General features: G+C 42.1%; 2 protein-coding genes and 1 long non-coding RNA gene across 5 annotated transcripts; 2 read left to right on the forward strand and 1 right to left on the reverse strand.

The window, feature by feature from the left end:
- Positions 1-1,150: 1,150 nt before the first annotated feature.
- uap1 (UDP-N-acetylglucosamine pyrophosphorylase 1) lies at positions 1,151-11,905 on the reverse strand. Of its 2 annotated transcripts, XM_015971654.3 has the most exons (11): positions 11,775-11,905; positions 10,718-11,021; positions 9,402-9,606; positions 8,799-8,974; positions 8,545-8,717; positions 6,110-6,303; positions 5,860-6,000; positions 2,837-3,025; positions 2,627-2,674; positions 1,815-1,881; positions 1,151-1,737 (listed from the first exon to the last, which is right to left on the reverse strand). In XM_015971654.3, the coding sequence occupies exons 2-11, from the start codon at positions 10,995-10,997 to the stop codon at positions 1,645-1,647; spliced, it is 1,566 nt and encodes a 521-aa protein (XP_015827140.1). In that variant the 5' UTR covers positions 10,998-11,021; positions 11,775-11,905; the 3' UTR covers positions 1,151-1,644. The 2 variants fall into 2 exon arrangements, with proteins under 2 accessions (XP_015827140.1, XP_015827142.1); XM_015971656.3 differs by lacking the exon at positions 2,627-2,674.
- LOC139071542 (uncharacterized) lies at positions 11,835-13,628 on the forward strand. Its single transcript, XR_011521392.1, has 3 exons — positions 11,835-11,945; positions 13,287-13,380; positions 13,503-13,628. It is a non-coding gene; the product is annotated as an uncharacterized lncRNA (long non-coding RNA).
- A 1,802-nt stretch (positions 13,629-15,430) lies between these two features.
- Positions 15,431-23,658, forward strand: ubxn6 (UBX domain protein 6). 2 transcript variants are annotated; one of them, XM_015971652.3, is made up of 11 exons: positions 15,431-15,622; positions 15,948-16,108; positions 18,729-18,793; positions 18,869-18,997; positions 19,102-19,199; positions 20,872-20,947; positions 21,073-21,157; positions 21,253-21,472; positions 21,973-22,103; positions 22,206-22,354; positions 23,231-23,658. In XM_015971652.3, exons 1-11 carry the CDS (start codon positions 15,540-15,542, stop codon positions 23,354-23,356), a joined length of 1,323 nt encoding a protein of 440 aa, XP_015827138.1. In that variant the 5' UTR covers positions 15,431-15,539; the 3' UTR covers positions 23,357-23,658. The 2 variants fall into 2 exon arrangements, with proteins under 2 accessions (XP_015827138.1, XP_015827139.1); XM_015971653.3 differs by having other exon boundaries at positions 15,443-15,622; positions 15,951-16,108.
- The last annotated feature ends 145 nt before the right edge of the window (positions 23,659-23,803 follow it).

Genomic DNA, 23,803 nt, shown 5'->3' on the forward strand with positions numbered 1-23,803 from the left:
CGCTGCAACACTGACCGCTACTGGAGATCCTTCCTGCCAACAGCCATTGTAATATACAATAACTCTTTGATGACTTGATTATTATTATTATTCTGAGCTACTACAGCAATCAGTTTCCCTCTGGGATTAATAAAGTATTTTTGAATTGAATTGGAACACCCTCTGTTCAGAGGAAGTGTGACCATCCAGGATTGATAAACTCACAGCATGCCATAGCAGTAAAATAGCAATGCTGACTTAACAGCAATGTCCATAACACGACACAAACTACTGTTCTGACCCAAATCAGCATACATTTGGATTCTTTGGAGTGCTCTGACTCTGGAAGGCACCACACTAGTGCGAGTCATTTGTCGTTCATCACACCTGAAACAATAATCCAGGAAAAAATATACTGGTTAATGGCCTGTATTTGTATAGCACCTTCTTAGGGTTTTCAACTAGAGGAATACTGATATTTTTAAGGCCGACGTCGATTTTTAAAGAATTTAGTTGCTGATGGCCGACATCTAAAGCCGAGTATTAAGGCTGATATATATACGTTTTAGCAGCACATTGATAGTGAAAGACAACTGAACACAGACTGTGTGCAAGATAAATGTAATGAGTCAATAAATTTAATATTTATAGAACTTCAAATATAAAACAAACTCAAAACTTATTTAAAAAAATATGTGTTGGGGTCCCGCAGAACCTTTCAGTCTAGTGGTGGCAGCAGTTGGCCACACAGGTGCCCGATTTATTTTTTGTTCGTTTGTCATAGGCTTTTAAAAATAATTTCTGCCGATGGTCAACATAGAAAAAATTGAATGCATCAGTCTGCCTCTATTTTCAACCTTCAGGATTAACACATTCAGTCATCCACCCATTCACATGCTGGTGGTGATGAGCTACAACGTGGCCACAGCTGCCCTGGAGCGCACAAACACAAATACAGGTGCGACCAGTCCCTCTGACCACCACCAGCAGGCAAGGTCGGTTGAGTGTCTTGCTCAAGGACACAACAGCAGGATTCTCTGGGGGGAGCTGAGATTACTGGACAACCCGCTCTGAGCTACTGCTGTCCCCCAGAAAATAATCAGAAGCCACAAGTGAAATGGTGTACATTCATTTTTAAAACCTATTAAGTTAAGAAATAAACACAAACTGGTTCCAAACAGGAAGATTATTTAATAAAGAGGAATTGCAGCATCTCTTCCAGCAGAAAGCAGTCTATTCTTCAATGATCACAACCAAAAACTATTATAAATACCCCCCACAGCCCAACAATTCATGTCATCTGAAAAATCCTTCAAATCACTTCATCTCAGTACTTGTATAAAAATCACTGGACAGAGTCAACAGAGACATCCATCTAAAGAGCATCTATAAGGAAATATAAAAATAAAAGTCATAAACAAAATAAATAGATGCAGACGGCATCGTGATTTCACTCATAATCTCTATGTGTTGAAGTGCTCTTCAGAACAAGTATAAACAAACAAATTAGATTGTTGAAAAGGGTGAACTGCACACTTCATTCAGCTATTCGTCATCAATAGATGAGGATGAACGTTATTGCACAGCGATGGCGTCACAGTTCCTCCCCGCTGAGAGAAACAAACGGGGATAGGTCTTTGGGTTGTTTCTCTCATCTCTGAATGGTTAAACTCCGTTCTTCACCAGCTGGTGGACTCCGCGTTCGTCGATCATCAGGGTTGGATGAAACTCGCGTCCCTTCACCAAGTCCTCCAGACCCTTAAAAAGCCCAAATATATTCAGAACATAAACCGGTAATCAGCACATCATCTAACGCTTCTGTCCTCGGGCCTCACCTCTCCGCCGTAGGACACCAGTGGTGAGATCTCACATTTGATCGGTAGGTCTGTTCCATCCTTCAGGCTGTGCCGGAAAGGACAGATTTAGAGAAGAAACGGGAAGAAGCGGTAGCAAATCCTTGAAACATCTGTTTTTTTACTCAAGCGTGTGATTAGAGATCAAAGACAAAGATCATCAGAGACTCGTCACCAACCAACGATTAGCCTTCTAACCCACAACAGACATCATCTAGAAGGGCATAGGTGGATGGCGTGTGTGTCCTTTGGACCAGCTGGGGAACTTCACACAACACGGCCATCACTCATGTTCCTTTCTAGATAATTACTGCAATCACACACATCCCACATCTGGTGTTTCAGATGCTTAGGTAAAAAACACTGAGAAAAAAAACCGTTATTAACGTGAATGATGCACATTCTAAGATCTATCCACCTTAACAAGCAGGCAGATTTGAACTTCAAGCAATTTAAACAAAAAAATCAATCCCCTTTCCCAGCATGCAATACACATGCACTTCCTGCTTCTACACATGTATCTCAGAGATTGTCATAATCAGAAATTACATCGTCTGAGAGTGAAGAGGATTCTTCTGTCAGCTGAACCCTGACTCACTTCCTTCATCCTATCTGAATGTGCAGTCAGAAAAATGGCTGCCGTTTATCAACGTGACTCTGCAGACTTGACAGACAGTTGAAATGAAGGAAATGCATCAGTGTCATTCTTATCCGGTGTTAAAATGCCCGAGCAAGCGGATGAAAGGAGCCAGAGACCTGTCACCATGCACTCAGTATAGCAGGAGAATAATTACTTTCGGGGGCCACCATCTGAGACACTTCCTGCTGCTCCGCCTCTGGAACTACCGTACGGGACACACAGGTGCAAGCATGAGTGAGGTGGAGGTGAGAGAGTGAAGCTAAAAGAGCATGAACAACACAACACACAGAACAAAGCCAGTGCACGCACGTCTCACACACGGTGAGGAGGGTTTACCACCAGCAACCCAATCATGCGTGGTCACCTGGGTATTGCGGGCACGCGGGTGCCGTTCTCATCGATGAAGTGGCCCCCGGCGTTGAGGACCCAGCGGTGGTGAAGGGACATGAGGGCGTGCCTGGCTGTGGTGGGCGTGTCTTTTCCATCCTGAGCGTCTGCGTTCTTTAGAGGGGAGAACTCGTCCTCCCTCAGCACCTCAAACACAACGAATGTTCTGTTGGGAAAAACAGCATCCCATCAGCGCACGCCGCCATCATACGTGACAGCTTTAAAAGAGATGAAAGGCAAAAATCTCGACTCCACTGGCTCCTTCTGTTTGTGGTGTAGGAACACAGTGTTCCTGCAGCGATCCAGAAACACTGGGTCATCAAACTTTGGTTTGAAAAGTGTTTTTCACATGGAAGATGGTCAAATCTGCAAAATGACAGCTGACAGCAACCCTGGAAACACCCTACAGCTCAGAGTGGTGACTTTTAAAGAGCAAGTCACCCCCAAATCCACTTCTTTTTTGCTGATTAACTATATAAATGAGTGTCTAACCATGCTGTAGACACATGCAGTCAATCATTTGGCACTTAAGTGCATCTTAGTTAAAATTTAAATATTCTGCCTACAACTGTCATTGTTGCACAGCTGTCAGGTAAAAACTCTGCATTGCATTTAAATTTAATCTGCCATTGCTATAGGCTAAGAAGTACACTATGATGTCAGCTGGTACATTATGAGGTCACAATGTCGTGTGTGTGTGTATTTGTTAGTGGCTCCGCCCTTTCAGTCTGCCAGGCAACAGCATTTTTTGCATTTTTCAAGCAGGAAGTGGGAGTGGAGTTATACTCTGGCAGGGGGTGACTTGCTCTTTAACCTACAGAGATTCTAGTCTGATGTTGAGTGATGCCATGGCTCCTACTTTTTGTTTTCAAATCCCTCCACGGTCTTGACCCTGCGTATTTATCTGGCCTTCTCACAATTTATTCCCCCGGCCGCACACTTCGGTCCTCCAGCTTGTTGCTCCTCGCGGTTCCGAAAGTGCGTTACAAATCATGTGGAGAAAGAGCTTTTTCCGTTGGTGGTCCTAAACTCTGGAATGAACTCCCAGTCACAGTTCGACAGGCATCCTCCTTAGAGGTTTTTAAGTCTAGATTAAAGACACACTGTTTTACCCTTGCATTTAACAGTTAGCTGCTGGATGGGCTTTATTACTTTACTTTACTATACTTGGAAGACATGTTTCCATTGGTTTTATTGGTAACTCTTATTTTTTATTTTATTTTTGGTTGCATTTTATTGTTTCATGTGTTATATTTTTATTATTGTGTGACTGTTCAGCACTTTGGTCAGCCGTATGGCTGTGTTTTTATTAAAGCGCTATACAAATAAAGATGATGATGATGATGATGATGATGATGATGATGATGATGATGATGATGATGATGGCACAGTGCTGTGCAGGAAGCAGGACAAGGATTGTACCAGTCAGAGACTTTTGGGAACATCAAGAGCAGCTAAAGAAGTAAACTAAAGCATGTGGCCCATTGTAGCTACAGACCTTTCTCATCACTACTGATGACCCTGGAAACACCGTGGGTCCGTTTTATACAAGATTTTGTTGATTTCTGACTAAATTGGAGGTGAGAAGCAAAAAATAAATAAAGAATAACATCTACAAGTGCCATAAACAGAGCTTCCTGGGGGTTTGGAGTCCTCACAACAGCCGCTTTATGCTGAGAGTGTCCGCCCTGGGACCAGGAGATGAGGGTTCAAATCCCGGTTGGGTCATACAAAAGACTTGTAAAAATGGGACCCAAGCTCTTTCTCCACATGATTTGTAACGCACTTTCGGGACTGCGAGGAGCAACAAGCTGGAGGACCTAAGTGTGCGGACGGGGGAATAAATTGGGATGCTTGACACTCAGCTTTAGAGGGTTGGATCTGGGGATTAAACCAACAAATAGATCCTGAGCGTTGTCACAGCTGCAGCTCACCGCTCGCATGGGGATGGGTCAAATGCGGAGATGAATTTCACCAGTGTGTGACGACTAATGGGACTTTAACTTTAGCAGAAGCAAAATGATTTTGTTCTGTGCAACGGTCAAGCCACGCCCCACTGTAGCCTCAGCAGGCCCAAACCATCTTGTGTCTTGCCAATCACAGTGCTCTGTTTGGTGGGCGGGATGTTACTGTGAAAGGGCTTGTTTGAAACAGCTTTGGCATTAACTTAGGACTATTTAGACTTGGGCTTTTATTTGAGTCAGGAGCAGATAGAGGCACTGTCCTTTACTGTCCAGTTGGCTGACATCCATAGTGATGAGTATGTCACGTTGTTCATTGTCCAATAGCAGGTGGTGACAGTTTGGAAGGCAATCGTAGAGTCCGCCCTGAGCTCTCTCTGTAGGACGGCTTGCCAGGCTAAACTTACAAGACTTTAAATTAACAAATGAGGATTTAATTTTTACTAACACAAATCCATTAATGCATCAATTTAAAAAAGAAAGAAAGAAAGAAAATGGCACATGGCTGCACTCTCTACGATGATCTGAAACAAACTGTTCCAACAGAACACGGTGGACCTTTTATTCTAATAAAACCGGCCACAAAACAAGTCGATCTATCTGTATTCTGCCAAGACTGTCAGCGTGCCGCTACAAGCACATCTCTCATCAGCCTTCTGAGCAGAACTGACCCACTTTTACTTCAAATGACAGGATCTAGATCTCAAAGAAAGGCTGACATGTCTGTAGCGTCACTCGTTAGAGGAATCCATTACTTAAACCTACATTTCTATTAGCGGCTGCGTGACTCAGAGCTGATGTCATGAAACACTTGAGAAAGTGGAATGAGAGAACAGCTCATAAACCTCCATCCGCCTTCGGGGAATTTGGCAGTCATGGCCTTCTGAACCAGACCTCAGAGAAATGGCTCAGCTGAAGCTGAGGGACATGGTCAGGGACTGGAGAAAGGAGCTGGATTTCGTATTTTAAAGACCAAATATGATTCGGAGACTACGCCTTTCACCAACGCCAACACGCCATCAGCCTTTCCGTAACTCACTTAGCAAACTGGAAGATGTCGAAGACAAACTTTTCCATCTTGATGCCGTTTGGTTTCTCCGGTTTGATTAGCCGTCCCTGAGCGTCCACATACGGGATCTTCTTCTGGGCTACGTGGTGCTGCAGCTGTGGCTCGAACTTCCTGACACACAAACAAATATTCTCAATTTCGATGCAATTCTTGGTGTGGAAAAACAAAATAAAACCATCTTACAGTCCAAGGCAACATGTTCACTGCATTAGCATCTTACTGCACTACGTCTTTGAGGAAAGAGAAGCTGAAGAAGTGATTGGCTATGTTCCCCGCGTTAAACATCAGGCGACCGTCGGCGCTGCGCTTCTCTGCTGTAGGCAGGGTGATCTCACTGTACTCCACCACCTGATAACGCCCATCCACCTTACAGACCACCCCCACTGCCTCCGTGGGGTTGGTTTTCTCCACCACCTGGAAACAAACACAACTTTACGTGCTACTTTTTTAACTGCAGCCTTTAGACCATTAAATAGACAAGAGTCACAGAAAAACTACTTTACATGACTAAATGATTCTCTTCCACTTTTCTTTTTAAAGTGCATGTTCCATCTGTAGTAAGTAAAAGAAGGCACCCCACCCAGCTGGTGGCTAATAACAGAGAGAGTGCTGATGAAGGAGTTGGGGGGGTGGGGCATAAAACATTAGTGGCTCTAATCGGAGGGCGGGACTCAGGTCTGATCCTAGCTGAGGGTTCTGACTGTGTGTGTGTGTGTGTGTGTGTGTGTGTGTGTGTGTGTGTGTGTGTGTGTGTGTGTGTGTGTGTGTGTGTGTGTGACCACGATGGGTGGGATTTGTGATTTTGAAAGAGTGGAAGCAAAACCGTCATGAATGACAGAACAGAGGAGCGTTTGACACAAGTTTGATGTGGTTTCTATGGTGCGTCCTGGTTATTAGTTGTATTAATCATTAATTGCCCAATCAGGATCCCTGCTGTCTGCATGATCCCAACAATGTTTATGAGATCACCAGTAAACAACCTCATGGTTACAAGTTGAATCGGTTTAATTTCCCCATCAGGGGTTGTTTGAGGTCTGAGTTTGTTGTTATGAAGGAAAACAAATCAAACTGGCCATGCCTGCGAGCGGTTTGTAATTCAGGTTCAGTTCTTTTTTGTGTTTGTTCTTTTTTCCACACCAACTGCATTTATCTTTGCTCTCTTTTGTGGAATCAACCTTAGGTTTGAGGCTGGTGGGCGTCTGTCAGGAGATGGTAACGATCAGGTTCAATCTTTAAGCTGCTCCAAGTGCACACGCACACACATTCATCTAGTGATATTCTCTACATAAATTCAATGCTCCAGATTAGTTTGTGTTCCACTTTTCCTAAAGTTTAGACCCTCAGGTGGCCTTTCATTAACCCTGTAATCGGTCGTTTTAGCACATACTGTCGTTTTAGCACATACTGGCTCAAGAACATGATTTTAAAAATGGGAAAAGTCGCTAAATATCCCTTTAAAACACGTCATGTTTCCATAAAATGACTTATTTTGAACTATATTCTATATTAACTAAAGCCTCTGTGTCTAGGTGCTGTTTTCCTCCACAGCTCAGATGTGTGACTGGGGTCTGGACTGTTGACAACACGTTCACCTAGGAGGTAAAAGCCACACTGCTCTCCTTAACATGTTCTTCTTTTACTTTCAAACCCACCAAACATCCACTCAGGTGCTTCTCTGTCCTACAAGAGAGGCAACTTTAGCTTTTTCAGATAAAATACATAATAAAGTTTCTATTTCAGTCCAAACTTCTGCTCAACCATCTGAAACATCATTTCATCAAAGCAAAGGACAAGCCAGTGCTTTTCACTAGTTTTTCATCTGAAAATAAACGTTCGTTAGATATTAGATGGATCTGATTTTGGGCTCCAATCCCAAGATTCCTGAAAAGTACTGATGAATTTTCCTGAGGAAGAGGCCAACAGCTCCACCGTGTGGCCCGCTGCGGGTGGTGCAGCTGTTGAGGTTAAAATGATACAGCAGCAAACTCACCACACCTTCAACTACTCAACCCACACTAGAAAGATATGAATGCATGTGCGTCATCAGCACTCAGCACCCATGGAAGAACCAGACTGGCGGATCAGGCTCGAGCAGCCACCCAGTCGCCGCTGTTCCCAAACTTCTTCTCCAACACATCAGCTCTGATTTTCAGGCTTACTGTCCAACAGTGCTTGTACGGTTACATGATTACAGACAGCAGCTGGCCTGATAAAGGGCAACTCTGGTTTTAGGAGTCTTACATGTGTTCTCTATACTTTATGACAAGTTGTCTACAGCTTCCTTTGGCTTTTTAGTGTAGAAGGTGGTGTCAAAGGTCGTTAGCTCATCGGTTCTGTAGGACGTAAACTTTTCTATTCAAATGCCAACTTTACGATATCGATATGAAACAAAACGGGAGTAGAATTAAGAAAACTGAGGTAGACCGCTAGCTGTGTGCTCGTAGGAGATTAAAACTCTTTAATGTGTGGGCGTTGAGCTTAGTAAAATTCTGATTTTTACACACAGAAGATCTGTAACATTAAATAAAACCCATTCAAATGTAAAATTTCTGAGGTATTTAAAGTGAAAGACATCAGAGTTTAATAATTTGCAACAAAACTTCATTCGGATGGAAACGCAAACCGAAATGAACAAACAAAGCATATCTGACCAACCTTAGCTCCACACTCGGCTCCCTTCTTCGCACAAAAACCAATAAAAGTCGGATCAGCCACTTTCACCAGGATGTTGTCGACACAGTAAACGTGGATATACTGGATTCCCCGATGCTCCATGTCATCCAGGACTCCCTGGTTCCCCAGAGATCGGTAGAGACCCCCGTTACCATCTGAAAAACAAACAAACATGTAAACTAATCCCACAACAGTGAAGGAGCCTCCTGAGGTCGCCGATACTGTCGTGGACATACCAGGAGCCATGGAGAGCTTCCCTTTGCTCTCCAGGATGATCTTCCCATTGAAGTCCATTGCAGGAAGCATGCCCTGCTGGAAGAAGACGACGTTGTTTTTATCCAAACCAAAGTAGTTATGCTGTGAGAAGAAATCTTTTGTGGACTCCATCGTCCTGCCGCTGGTCATGATGTACCTGCAGGCAACACAGAACAGACTTAAGACTCGTTTATAAACAGAATATTTCAGTTTCAACTGAAAATAGGAAATGTAAAACAAAAGAGATGATCTGTGTCAATTAAAATCCTTAATTGTGTGTTATGAAATGCTGCAAAATCTTTTTTATGAATAAGACCCTAAATGAAACACCTTAAAGCTGCAGGAACAATATAATCTGCACCTTTCTACTCTTTATATCTCCATCTGTTATTTTTAAATCTCTAAACAACTCTTATCTTCTCTCTAGGAGGCTAATTCTTTGTGTCCTTCATTGAGTTTCTTATGCTCACAGTAAATCATCACAGAGACATGACAGGACAAGCAGAGTTTGGTCATTTTTCTCAATTTTCTCAGATAAAACACTGGATTCAGCAGCATGAGATCATCTCAAGGCCTCATCTCACCAAGGAACACAGCACTTCTTTTTATTCTTCTGCTCGGCCAGCTGCTGCAGCTTCAAAATGCGCTCAGCTTGGATCTGAAAAAGAGTTTTGTGGGAAGGCAGCCCGACGTCGTACATGCCTTTGGGGTAAGAGACCCCCAGTCTGGTTCCCTGGCCCCCTGCCAAAAGTAAGGCTGCCACCTTATTCTGAGAGACACAGTCGAGACCTGGGGGAGACAGCGCAGAAGTAAAAGAGAGACACCCCATGTGGTGCACTGAAATCCCAAAACAAGAGTTCATATTGCTAATCTTTCTGAATTCTGATTTTGTGACAGATCAATAATCCTAAAAAAGATAAGCGGATAACATTTTATCAGGAACATTCCCCAACATTTTACAGCTGGTCCCAATGAACCTTGGAGTTCTGAACTCAAATCTAACAGCTGATTTTATAATAGTTTAATGAGTCTAGTTTATCTCGCATTAACCACAGGCTACGTGACACGATACGCTACAATATTTGTACAAGCAGGAGCCAAGAGACAAGATGTATGACGGGCGGGTTGGCTGGACTTTGACTGTGTGTGTGTGTGTGTGTGTGTGTGTGTGTGTGTGTGTGTGTGTGTGTGTGTGTGTGTGTGTGTGTGTGTGTGTGTGTGTGTGTGTGCGTACACTCACACACTCACAATCACACACACACACACACACACACACACACACACACACACACACACACACACACACACACACACACACACACACACACACACACATTGATGAGAGTAAATGGTGACTTCATAAAGGCGTCAACTCCAGCTCCGTCAGCCACAAATCAAAACCAGATGGCTTCTCCAAAGTCACCCCCACACTCTTCCTCACCCAGGAGAAAACTAAATAAATTCAAATGACTCAGTAAATGGTCAGACTTCAACTGGAAGAGATTGCCCAAATCACAATGAGCAACAAATGGCAAAATAAACACAGGAGATAAAAACCAGGACTCGGGTATGAGTTTATGCATCCACCCCGGACAACGAGGGTTTTGACTAAAAAGAATACATAAATATGTTTTGAAATAGATGCTTTATGGAAAGCATACACCTGGACGGCTACGCTTATTAACAAAATCCCGTTATAGCTCAAACTCCAGTAGTGTCGATAGCTAAACTCTTACACCCTCCTTTATCAGGGGGTTTCCAACAGTTCTGGAAACAAACACAATAAAGCCATATAGTAATTTAAATATATTCTGCTTCCGCACACTTTTACTGTTCTCTGGAGCAACAAAAGGGTCAAAGTTTGATTACAGAAAGCCACTGTGTGTCTGACTGATCTTACCTTCAGCCTCCCAGGTTTTCAGACTCGCCCTGTCCCTTGTCACACTTCCAAGTACCTCCTGAGGCACTGGCTCCATTCGGGCATCCATCTTCTCGTGTTTGCTGCTGTTGGACGTCTCCATGGCACTCTTGAAGAATTCATTGATCTCCTTAAAGTCCATGTCCTGCAGATCGTTGGTCAGCTCCACCTGTTCTTCAGGGCTCAGCTCACTGCAGAACTGCAGGACATGAGACTGGCCGGCTTCAGCCAGCTTCTGCATGAGTCTGCTGTTTAGGTCCATGATTAGCTGGGTCTGTAATCAGCTCTGGCGTACAATAAACAATTTAAAAAAAGGAATGGTTATGAGGAATTCTGAGAACTGTGAACGACATCCTGGTATTTTAAAGGCAAGCTGTGGTTACAATTAGAGGAAAAATCAGGTAGGCAGAGTTCATACAAGCTGACCTTGCCCTTGATGGATAGTCATTCCTATTTCCTGACAAATCATGGTAAAACTAGTGCAACTAGTGACGAATCATCATCCAGAGATACACAGTTTAAATTAAAACCTTTAAAGTCCAAATGATCTCTCGTTTCCTGTAAATAAATGAGTAGCCTGTTGGACCAGGAAATAAAATGTGATGCTGAGGGCTGACGTTACACCATCACATGCTGGTTTATATCATACTAAATAAATACTTGTTATAATACTCATGGTATAAATAAAAATAAATCCATCAGCTCATAATTGAGTTGTAAACTTGAGTTTATTAGTTTTTGTTTGTTGACATTCTCTTCAGGATTTCAAGTTAAAGGATTAAAAACGCAGCAAGGAAGCTTCGTTTCACAAATAAGACAGAAAATAAACCAAACCACAAACAGAACTGACTTCATAAAACTCTGCTGCTCGTATAAATCGTTGTGACCACGTAAACGTCATTTAACGTTTGTTTTTAGAAGTTGTCTGTCAGACACATGAGCCTTGCGTTAGCAAAGCTGCTAGCTCGCTACCTCTGAAGAAAACCGAGTGAGGAGTGAAAACATCAAATACGAACTTATTCAAATATTAAACTCTCACCTCTTTCAGGAACTCCTCTTGGTTGGGTGAACATAAATTTAAAAAGATGTTCCTGCTTTAGCTTGCGATGCCTCCGGTTCCACGCCTCCCACCGGAGTACACGTCCTCTAACGTCACCTCAACGTGGCAACAGAGGCGTCGCGCGCGACGTGCTGCGTTCAGTGGCTGCTCGTAAGTACCTTGCCCCTGGTTTAAACTGGCAAATAAATGGGTTTAAGACCTAAGACTTATAATTTACATAAAGTAAAGTTAGAAGATCTAGACCTGATCAATTAAAATTGTTATATGTATTTAAGAAGTAAAAGGTTATTACTTAAGGAAGTATAAAGTTATTTAAAATTTCCCATCACCTTAACATGTAAAGATGATCCTTTAAAAACTATGGTCAACATTCACCTTTCAAACGAAATTATAATGAGAAGGTTCAGTTTTGTGGTTGAAAACTGTTACATCTGTAAAATAAATCTGGAGATATCAGAGCAGTTGTTATAGGAATATGGCAGTGTCTGACAGTTGTGGAAATCTCTCCATGAATCATTATCTAATTTTATTAACACTGACTTTTGGACTGCTCAGCATATTCAATTTGTTCTCAAATAAAAAAAAATAGAATTGTTGGTGAATAATCTTGTTGTTTTCAAAGTATTTTATACATAAATGTTGATACACCAAGTCTCCCCTCTCATAGCTTTTTCTTAAAGAGCAAGTCACCCCAAATAAACTTTTTTTTGCTGATAAACTAAATAAACGAGTGTCTAATCGTGCTGCAGACACGTGTCATCAATAGTTTTGCACTTTAGTGCATTTTAGTTCAAATTTAAAATTTCTGCCTAAAACTGGCAGTGTTGTGCCATTGTCAGGTAAAAACTCTGCACTGTATTTTAATTTAAATCTGCCACCGCTATTGGCTAAGAGGTATGCTATGATGTAAACTGGTACATTATGATGTCACAATGCTGTTGTGAGCCTGTGTGTGTGTATTTGTTAGCAGCCGCCTTCTCGGTCTGCCAGGCAACAGCATTTGTTGCATTTTTCAAACATGAAGTGGGAGTGGAGATTGGCTGTGTCTCAATTCAGGGTCTGCATCCTTCGTCGGACGGATTCGTCGGCCGGTTACGTCACAGCGCCGCGACTAGGCCTGTCCCAATTCGAAGACTCCTTCAAATGCGGTCGACGAATCCGGCCTTCTTTTCGCCTGTATGAAGGATGGGTCCGGTGTATCCTTCAATGGTTTACATTTCCCAAGATGCCTTGCGGGCCGGACGGTAGAACTTTTAAAAACAATGGCGGACAGTGAAGCGGGAGCTGTCGGAGAGGATTGTGCTTATAAATGTCAGTATAAACTTAAATTGTTAGGTTAAGGACATTTTGTGATACATGAATGTTATTTTAGTTAGAAATGTTACAGTAAAAGTTCTTGTATTGCGGTCTCGGCTCGTATGTTCGGCCGCTCGGTGTCGTACTTCTCCTGCTACGTTTTCCCCCTGATTTTAATAGGAGTTTGTATTTTAGGGACAAAGGAGAAAACCAGGGAATTTATTAAGCTTAGGGTGGAGATGGACCACATGATCACCGGAGCAAAGTATTCGGCGGCTGTGGCATGGAGGTACAATAACATCTCATATTTTAAAAAACTCGTTTGAGTTTATTTTTTTCTGCGAAAACATGAAAGGAATAACTCGTTGTCCTCTTTTCTCTTCCTGTTTCTTTTCTTACATGTTTGTTAAGACTATTCTGGAGAAAATGGGCATCCAGGGGAAGGTGCCAGCGATGACCAGCTCCTGCAGCTGATCAGGGAGGACATGAGGCTACAGAGGGAGGCAGAGCAGCAGAGGGCACAGGAGAGAAGGGAGAACTTTGACAGCTTTTTACTTTGCTAGAGGAAATGGTTAATAAAGATTAAACATGTACATATAAAAGAAATATCTAAATAAAATCAGTTCTGCATTAAACTCTTGGATTTTATTTTTGTTTACAAATGAGAATTGTTTACTAGAGGGTATCCCGCTGGGTCTGAAAAGTCTTAAAAGGTAATAAATCGGTTTTGGTTAGAAATTATTAAAAACTATGATCACATCTTTGCTCAGGCTCAGCTTGTCGAAAGTATTTTCTCTGAATTAGCTCTCCAACAGTCAAGGAAATTATTAAAAAGCTAAATAAAACGTCGAGCTCCATCGTTTAAAGTTCCTTCTCCCTTCTGCTCAGCGGTTCCACGGTTGCTAGGCGACGGAACGTTCACCAAGGGAGTGGCGGGAATTCATGAAGGCTAGGCCTGTCCAAATTCACAGCCGTTAACATCCGGTCTACTCGGCCGACGGAGGACCCAGCCCACGTCAGCCGAGTAGACTGGGTCCTTCGAAGGATGCAGACCCTGAATTGAGACACAGCCTTAGACTCTGGTAGGGGTTGACTTGCTCTTTAATTTTCTGCCTAAAACTGTCAGTGTTGTGCCGTTGTCAGACAAAAACTCTGCACTGCATTTGATTTAAATCTGCCATTGCTATTGGCTAAATGGTACCCTAGAATGTTAGCTGGTACCATATGATGTCACAATGTCATTGTGAGCCTGTGTGTGTGTGTGTGTGTGTGTGTGTGTGTGTGTGTGTGTGTGTGTGTGTGTGTGTGTGTGTGTGTGTGTGTGTGTGTGTGTGTGTGTGTGTGTGTGTATTTGTTAGTGGCTCCGCCTTCTCGGTCTGCCAGGCAACAGCATTTGTTGCATTTTTCAAACAGGAAGTGGGAGTGGAGTAATACTCTGGTAGGGGGTGACTTGCTCTTTAAAAATTCTATCTACTTGTAACATAAATGTTTGAAACTTTTAGATAAGCTCTTGCAATTAGTCTGTACAACCCCTTTTATTTGTTTGTTTGCTTGTCAGCTTGTTATTCTGTTTTTGTGTGTTTTACTAAACTTGTTTTATCTTTATTTTCTTCCTATTTAATTGTCTTTCTTATATTGTTGTATATTTTCTTGTTGATATATTTAGCACCAAAAGGTTTAACTTTTTATCTTAAAGGAGGTGAAAATTTATATTCAAATGTTAAATTCTTGAGTTGGTATTGGAGTTTGTCATTGTACCTGTATCTGATTTTCTACCTGGTTTGAATAACATTTTTAATGACACTTGAAATTTTAATATTGTAAACCACCTACTCGTTGTTTAGGTAATACTAACCGGCTTGAATTGCTTTAATTATATTACGTATACATCTCTTGAAATGCAAACCAATTGTTTGCCTCCATAAATCAACGTCTTGCTTTCTTGTAAACCTGGAAGTAGATCAAATTTACAAGATGATGACTTTTCACTTTTTACATTATTAAGCAGAAGTAATTTTACATCTCAGTCACGGACACATCTGAGACGATATTTGCTGCCCCAGACACAGAATGATTGTAAAACTAAGATCTGTAATCCATGCACAAAATAGTTTAACTATACTTGTCCCGAAAGGACTGGACCAGGAAGTAGTCCCACCATAAATATTAAGTATACATTTATTTTTATTGAAAATCAATTTATTTAAACTAAAGATTAAATAATTTTTTGCTACAAAACCTAATGAAAACAATTTAGTAAAATGTAATTTTTGTCTGTCATGGAAAACGTTATACTTCAGTTCCGTTCCCAACCACACGAGGGCGACACTACCGTCTTTGGAGCGGAAGTAGGTTTTTTTTTCTGCCAATTGAATTTTTTGTTTTGGTCCTCCTAGCTGAGCGTAGTACGGTGCTTGAATTTTTCTGATGTTTTAACTGGCAGATAAAATGAAGAAGTTTTTTGATGACATTAAAAAAGACATGAAGTTTAAATCTGCGGGACCTGGAAAGAAGTTAACCGAAGATACCAGGTAAATAGAGCGCTTTTGACCTGCTAACAGATTACAGTTGATGTTAAATTCCAAGACAAATTTGTGTCACGTTTGTGTTATTTCTGTGTTAAAGTTAGTGTTTCGTCTAAAACATACAGTTTTAGTTACAAATAGATTGTGTAATCCTCCAGTCGACGTGCTGAGCTCAGTTTAGGATAATCCTCGAAGAAGCTAGTAAGTTGTAACGTCTAAGAAGCTGTATTACGTTACGTTGTTTTGTTTTGCTTATTTACCTCTTATTAGTTGTATGCTGTCTGAATCGTTAGGAGGTTAAAGGCTGTATATGAACTTATGAACTTTTCAGTAGCAGACCGGAGGTGGTTCAGAGCAGCTCCAGTGCTAAACAGAACCGCCATCACGCTCCCAGTGAAGGGGCCCAGAGGGCAGGCGCCGCGGCCCTAGCCCGGATCGAACAGAAGCAGCGGCCAAAGGTGCACACCTCCCAGGACGCGATCAGAAACCAGGGTGAGACTCGCCGTTCACCTCAGATCCTTCTGACATACCACATGTAGTCCAGTCACTGGTATTCCTGTAGGCGATGCTTCATGCATTATTTACCCCTTTACTTTTCATGAGGCGTAGTGTAATTAAAACACAACAAGCTGTGAATACAACATTCAGGCTGACTCAGTAATTCATTTTAATCCCACCAAAAACGTGACAGTCCAACTAGTTTTCCACTGACAGGTACAGAAATTGTTTGACCTTAAATCAAAGTATTTACCTGAAAATTTCACATCGGCAGCACAACCAGATGGCAACATCTTCCAGAAAACAGTTCAGGAACAAGCTGTGCACTCAACCTCCTGACCATGATAACAACCAGGGCCCTTAACGGGTTTTAGGATCTTTGAAAATGCTCAATTTGAATTTCAAAATCATGAAAGTTCTTGTTTTTTGAAGCAGTGTTAAATAATGTCACTGAAACCGGTCATAACACAATAACTTTCAATTCAGGTTCAATTCAAGTTTATTTATATAGCGCCAAATCACGACAAGAGTCGTCTCAAGGCACTTCACATAATAAACATTCCAATTCAGGTCAGTTCATTAAGCCAATCAGTAAAAAGTTTCCTATATAAGGAACCCAGCAAATTGCATTGTGTTGGTGACTTTACAGCAATCCTCATACTAAGCAAGCATAAAGCCACAGTGGAGAGGAAAACTCCCTTTTAACAGGAAGAAACCTCCAGAGAATCCTGACTCAGTATAAGCAGCCATCCTCCATGACTCACTGGGGATGGAGAAGACAGGACACACAGACACACACACACACACACACACACACACACACACACACACACACACACACACACACACACACACACACACACACACACACACACACACACACACACAACATATATAGCAAGTAGTGTGTCTATGGTTACATTGTGATTTCTTTGTAAATATTCTATTTGGTGAGAGATAAACTGTATTGTATTTATCCTAGTGGATCTATGATTGAACGGGTAAACTAGTAGTTTTCCTTTCATGAAACAAGGAAGTGAGCAGACATGCTGTTCATGTGCGTGCAAATTTGAGTTAGACTGATATATCGGGCCGACATTTACCATTTATACATCGGCATCACCGATACTGGCCCTTAGTAAAGCCAATTTAAAGAGCAAGTCACCCCCAAATAAACAGTTTTTTCCTGATAAACTATATAAATGTGTGTCTAATCGTGCTGCAGACATGTGTAGTCAATAGTTTTGCACTTTAGTGCATTTTAGTTCAAATTTAAAATTTCTGCCTAAAACTGTCAGTGTTGTGCCGTTGTCAGGTAAAAACTCTGCACCGCATTTAAATTTGGAATCTGCCATCGCTATTGGCTAAGAGGTATGCTATGATGTCAACTGGTACCATATGATGTCACAGTGTCGTTGTGAGCCTGTGTGTGTGTGTGTGTGTGTGTGTGTGTGTGTGTGTGTGTGTGTGTGTGTGTGTGTGTGTGTGTGTGTGTGTGTGTGTGTGTGTGTGTGTGTGTTAGCGGCTCCGCCCTCTCGGTTTGATAAGCAACAGCATTTGTTGCATTTTTCAAACAGGAAGTGGGAGTGAGGTAAGTTTCTTGTAGGGGTGACTTGCTCTTTAAGGTCAGGAACTTGTTCGGGCAGTCCGATGATGTTGCAGAATATGATTTAAATGTACTTTTACGTTCACTAATAACCTCTGCATAATAAATATTCTAAATTAACTTTATTTAGGTGTCTGACTTTAACACTGAGCAGTGCACAAACAATTAGTTAAATTCAGAGTTTAAAAACTGATTCAGCTTCTGATGTTCTGCATTTTAGTGTGAAAATAAGGTGGAAAATGTCTCTATCAGCCTTGAAGATCACCAGTACATGTCAGTTACTGGCTGACCATGTCTCCTACATATCTGCTTCGGTGCTGGCAACACAATATCGGTCTACCTCTAGTGTGAATTATCACTAATGTAAGGTTTTCATTAAGTAATTACATTTCATTTGTTTAACACCATCCATAGAAAAAATGCAGATAAAAAAGGTAATCTTGTTCTGTAATTACTTGATTTGTAAGACTTTCTCTATCTTCCAGACTGTTAAGTTGTTGCACTTTTTGTTAAAAAGTACCTGATCATGTAAAGTCCACAAACAATAATTATAAAATTAACCAGTGAAGGTATGACATATTATTAAAGGAATCATGTGTTGTTGTTTAGAGAAAATAAAAGCATGAATAATAATAATAATAATAATAATAATGTTTTGACACCAGCCTTTCAAATTTGAACTTTTTAAAAATAGAAATAATTTTCAGAGACTTGACCAAACAGCTGAGATTCTTGTTATTACTAATTCTAATAATGACCAAGCTTTTGATGTCTGACATGGTTAAATATGACAGACTGTTTAATTCAGATGAACTTGACTGTAGTTTCAGTGCTTAAACCATTCAAAGTTGATCATCTGTTATCTAACTGGCGTGCAATGAGCTCTACTGCAGCAGACAGAAAAAAACAAGGCAGTGGTTGTTTTTGTTTATCTTTCTGATGTGTTGACATTAAACGGATGCTGATGTCAGCAAACATCGTTTGTTTGCTTGTTTTTTCTGTTTCTAGTTAAAAGGGAACTGGAGGCTGAGGCGGCCGCAGTGGCTGAAAAAGCAAAAGCAGCATCAGCCGAGGTCTGGGCTGGCTCTAGCGACACAACTTTTCCATTTTATTTAACTCCATAAATGACTGGATGAATTTATGTTCAGGGATCCGGAGTTCCAGTGAAAGATTTTGCCTGCCTCTCCGTGTCGGGTGTTTATTTCACCTGTCCTCTCACTGGAGCCACGCTAACGAAAAGTCAGAGGGAGGTGCACCTTAAGGAGGCCATTTTCATGGTACGTCTGTTGGAGCATGGCTTTATTTTTTATCAACATAATAATGAGATTAAAGCTAATCCTGCTGGTTTTGTTGGTGAAATAATCTCTGTTTCTACCATCAGCGCTTTGAGGAGGATGCAGTGGAGGCTTCTGTTATGATGATCCACACGTTTAACAAAGACAGAGACAAAGTGAAGACTGCTGTGGACATTATTAGCAAGTAAGTCGGTTATAGCAGGGTTTGGTGCGGTGTGGGTCATCATGGACCAGCTTTTCAGGCGAGCGTTTCTATCGCAGTTTGGGCTCTCATGTTGGCAGGCAGGGTTAAACGAACCGTCATACGCAATTAAAAAAAAAGTTGTGCAGCTATTCTGTATTTTTGTGCTGCAATAAATGGTCTGCTGAGCTAAAGACAGAAATAAATGCTTACCAACAGACTCCACAAGTAACTTCAGTGTGTGTTTCTCCCATTTCCACCCTGAAAAAAAAATCCACTCCGGCTTTTTCTGTCCTAACCTTTCTACACGGGGCTTACATTTCTTCAGCTTGGCCCCGTTCCGACGTCCGCTGGAATCCTTCGGCTGCCATCCACTGAGAAACAAAACGTATTACAATCCTTACCGATCCTTCTAGCTCAGGGGTGTCACACTCGCACGGGGCCGAGATGAAACTCTGGGACGGAGTCGAGGGCCAAACTTCATATTTTTTTGAAAAAGTGACGGCAAATTTGCACATTTTCTTTATCAACATATATGCAATTTTGAACCTTTAAATTTGGAAACAAACATATTTCTGCATTAACACTGAATGTGGAATAACCAAATTACACACGAGCAAGTCAGTTTTAAATAAAACGCATCAGTGGTATTTATTACTTGTGGTATAATCAGCATTTTATAAATCTATTCAGGATTTATGTTTTCTTGTTTATTCATTTTTCTTATTTTTTATTCTCCCTTTTTCCTCCTGTAATACGTGTCATCGCTGCTGTGACGTCTAGCTTTCCCCACTGAGGAACAATAAAGGGATTTTCTATTCTATTCATCTATCTGCAGCCTTTCCACTTCCTGTTTACTGTAGGTTAAATCTTTTCTCACGGGCCAACAACAAAATAAAAATATCATTTTATCTTAAATGAAAATGCAACATCTCACCTGTTAACTTTCATGTTTTGGAGCAGAAAAAGAGCATAAAGCCAACATCGGACTGACAAAAACTAGAACAGTTCTTGTATGTGAAGCCATATCTGTTTGTATTAATGTGGAGTTCGTCTGTATATTTCCTTCGTTGTTATCTAAATACTTTCTTTGACTCAAAATATTGCTTGGTGTCTTTCAATAAAGTTCTTATATGTAATTTTGCCCCATTTCTTCAACATCAAGAGCTTTTGAGGGTCACCGTTTATCATTTGCTTATATTTAACATTTCCTCTAGAAATTTAAACATATTTTCTCCAAAAAGGGTTGATTTTTGGACTACAGGGCTACAACCGCAAATTTGTTCTGACCAATCAAAATCAAAACGTGATAACGTCACTTCCTTAAGCTTCATGTTCAGCCAATCAACTACTTTGATGTCATCGGCAGTCGAAGGACCCCGAGCCGATCCTGCACCCGAGCCGATCCTGTACTGACACCGGCAGCAGACGCTGGAAAAAACACAAAGGAGGGGGCGGTTCGGCTCTGCGCTAATGCCGCAAAGCATCATGGGAGTTGTAGTCTTTGCTGTAAAATCGCCCTAAAAGGTAGCGCGCCGATCCTCCCCGTTGTGTGCCAAAACGGTCGAGGGAAATGAGGCTTTAGGACGGGTATTAGGCTTTTACCTCAACATCTTTATAATATTTTCAGCTGCTTTTATATTTTACTTAGATTTTTTTAATTGTTTGATGACAGGTATGTTGAGAACATCTGTAAAAACCCCACAGAGGAGAAATACAGGAAGATTAAAGTCAGTAACAAGGTGTTTCAGGTGAGTTTGAGACCAGCTTCCTGTGCCCCGTGTTTCTTTCCTGTCTGGCTCTGGGCTGATCGTTTAGGAAAGGCTGTACATCAGACAGTGTTGTATATTTAATATGATTCCTCGTTTTGTTTTAGGAGAAAGTGCTTCCTGTTGAAGGCAGTCGAGAGTTTCTGCAGGCTTTGGGTTTCATCAGTGTTATGCTTCCTGTGGAGGGCCAAGGTAAAGGAGTGGTCCTTTTGTTTTTTTATAAATTTGTCTGAGAGAGATCGGTGTTATTACGTGCACTTGCTTTTTTCACTTTCACTGGCGATCAGAGGAGGACGAGGAGTTCCTGGTGTTACCAGAGCAGAGCCCCGATGCCCTGGAGCTGATGAAGGAGAGAAGAGATCGTCTTCAGAAAGGACAACCGGTCAGAGCTCAGCTGGACCGGCAGCCTCAGGCGTTCAGACCATCTCCTAACGCTCAGAAATTCGAGCTGCCGTCGGAGTTCTACAATCTGACAGCAGAGGAGCTGAAGAGGGAACAACAGCTCAGGTACCGGGTTAGATACACAAATCCACCTCAGGCTGCTTCTAGCCGTCAGTCAGAGCGGGTACTGAACACACCTGTGCAGCGCCAGGCTAAAGACCAGAGGCGACAGATCATTTGCTGCTGTGGCCCCCAGACTCTTGAACTCTCTCCCCCTGAGCCTGAGATCAGTGGACTCAGTGGTCTCCTTTAAAACGCAGCAGAAACCTCACTTGTTCAGGCTGGTTTTGGTGTGACCTTCATGACCCTCTCATTGTTCTGCTCTCCCCACCTATTCCACCTTCCTCAGGATCCACTCATTTCCCTCTTATCTATTCACTCTCTTTCTTTTCATTTTTAATCGCAATTGTCTATTTTTTTGCTCATTTAAAATATATTGTTAACAATTTTCTAAATAATTTTTGATATTTTTACATTATTTGTTTTTGTGAAGCGCCTCGTGATTTTTATCTTGAGAGGCGCTATAGAAAAGATCTCTTCTTTTTCTACCTTTATGTGTTTCCCAGGAGCGAGCTGGTAGAGAAGAACAGCATGCTTCGCACCAAAGCCATGAGGGAAAAGGAGGAACAGAGAGAGAGGAGAAAATACAACTACACCCTGCTCAGGGTCAGACTGCCCGATGGGAACCTGCTACAAGGTAAGACCTCACCACCTTTCCTTTACTTTGTTTTAGGAAAATGTTTAGTCATAGTTCTCCTTTGTAAAAGTCAAGTAAAGCTGATGTGCTGCTCCTCTATAGGCACCTTTTATGCCTGGGACCGGGTGCATGCGCTCTTTGAGTTTGTGCGCGAGTCCCTGGTGGACGGCTGGCAGCCCTTCGAGCTCGTCGCCCCCGGAGGTCAGAAACTACAAGAGTCAGAGGAGGTTTCTCTCGTTGAGTGTAACTTGGTGAGTTAAACCTCAAATCTCTAAGTAAACTCTGCAAAAACTATAATAAAAATCCTAACATCAGTTTGACCTGGTTTTTTCGTTGACTAGAAGAAACTTTCTAATGAAACCTGATTATCATTTTATTGACACGCCTAAACCCCAACCCCAAAATTCCACTACCTCCGCTCCGGCACGAACTCCACAGCAAAATCGGTCCCGTTGTAGCCAATCAGAGTTGTTCCACTACTGCGGCTGTGCGGCGCCGTTCCGCCATCCGGCAAAAATAGGATCGATTCTATTTTTGCCGGACGCCGGAGCACCTCCGCAGTAAATGGACAGAAATCACAACCGCCCAACAGGAAAGGGAGCAAGCACAACTTCCATTATTTCACAATAAATCGATAAACAAAAGGCGTTTTTTGTTTCATATGCGCAGGTTTAACAACTTTTAACAACTATCAGTGGCGGCTGAACTTTAAATGCACAAAAATAAACCATAAATAGTTTCCACTATCAAAGTAGTCACACTTTGTTGATCCAAACACTGCTGATCTCTCAACACAAATGATGGGCAGATTAAACAGTTCATGCCGATGCTTCTCCCACACAACGGGTGTTTGGATCTAACTTCCGCGTTTATTGCTCGGACTGTATCGCAAGATCTCGAAAATCCCGCGCATGCTTGTTTGCCCACCTCAGGTCTCCGCACCGGAGCGGAGCCGTTGTAGAGCGGGTACCAGTAAAAATTGAGTTCGGAAGCGAGCGGCTGCGAAGGCGGGGCGGAGGTAGTGGAATTTAAGATTAAGACTGGCTAGATCATGTTACTAACACCATGTTTGTTTGAGCTCCTCCTCCTGTTGGACTGGTGTTCATTTCTGCTCTGGGTTGTTTTAGGTCCCTGCCGCCCTGCTCACGTTCAACTGGGATGCAGTTGTCCAGGCTGACATAGCAGCTGCAGGCGGGAAAAGCCCCACCCTCCTCAAACCAGAGCTGCTGGAAACCATCCAAATGCTGAGCTGAACTGAGCATGCTCACCCCTTTTTCTGGAGTAAACTTAACTCCTTCACTAGTGATGTTTTTATTTTTACATTCCAACCCTGATGGCTGTTTAGTCTCCATGTTGGAATGCTGTTTGTGGTCTCAGCAGCACGTGTTGAAGGAATTATTAGTAACATGTTGATGGTAAACCAAAGGCCAAGTGCGGTTTCAGATCTGATGTTCAGGTGTGCATTTCTAGTGATTACGGCATGTGGAGACCTCCTGTCTGTCCCCGTCTCCCCATGTGAGCTCATTGTGTTGTAAACACGTTTTTTGGAAGTGTTGATCAGTTTCTTTTGTCAGTGTTCAAGGCGAGTTGGGTGACCGTCTGTGACGCAGACCCGCCTCCATTACTGTAAACACACGCACGCTGCTGCCTGCTTAATCTCGGCCCCGCGCTTGTTCAGCAGACCCAGTTGTCTATTTAAA

Source organism: Nothobranchius furzeri, chromosome 8 (assembly GCF_043380555.1).
Source record: "Nothobranchius furzeri strain GRZ-AD chromosome 8, NfurGRZ-RIMD1, whole genome shotgun sequence".
NCBI classification, from domain to species: Eukaryota; Metazoa; Chordata; class Actinopteri; order Cyprinodontiformes; family Nothobranchiidae; genus Nothobranchius; species Nothobranchius furzeri.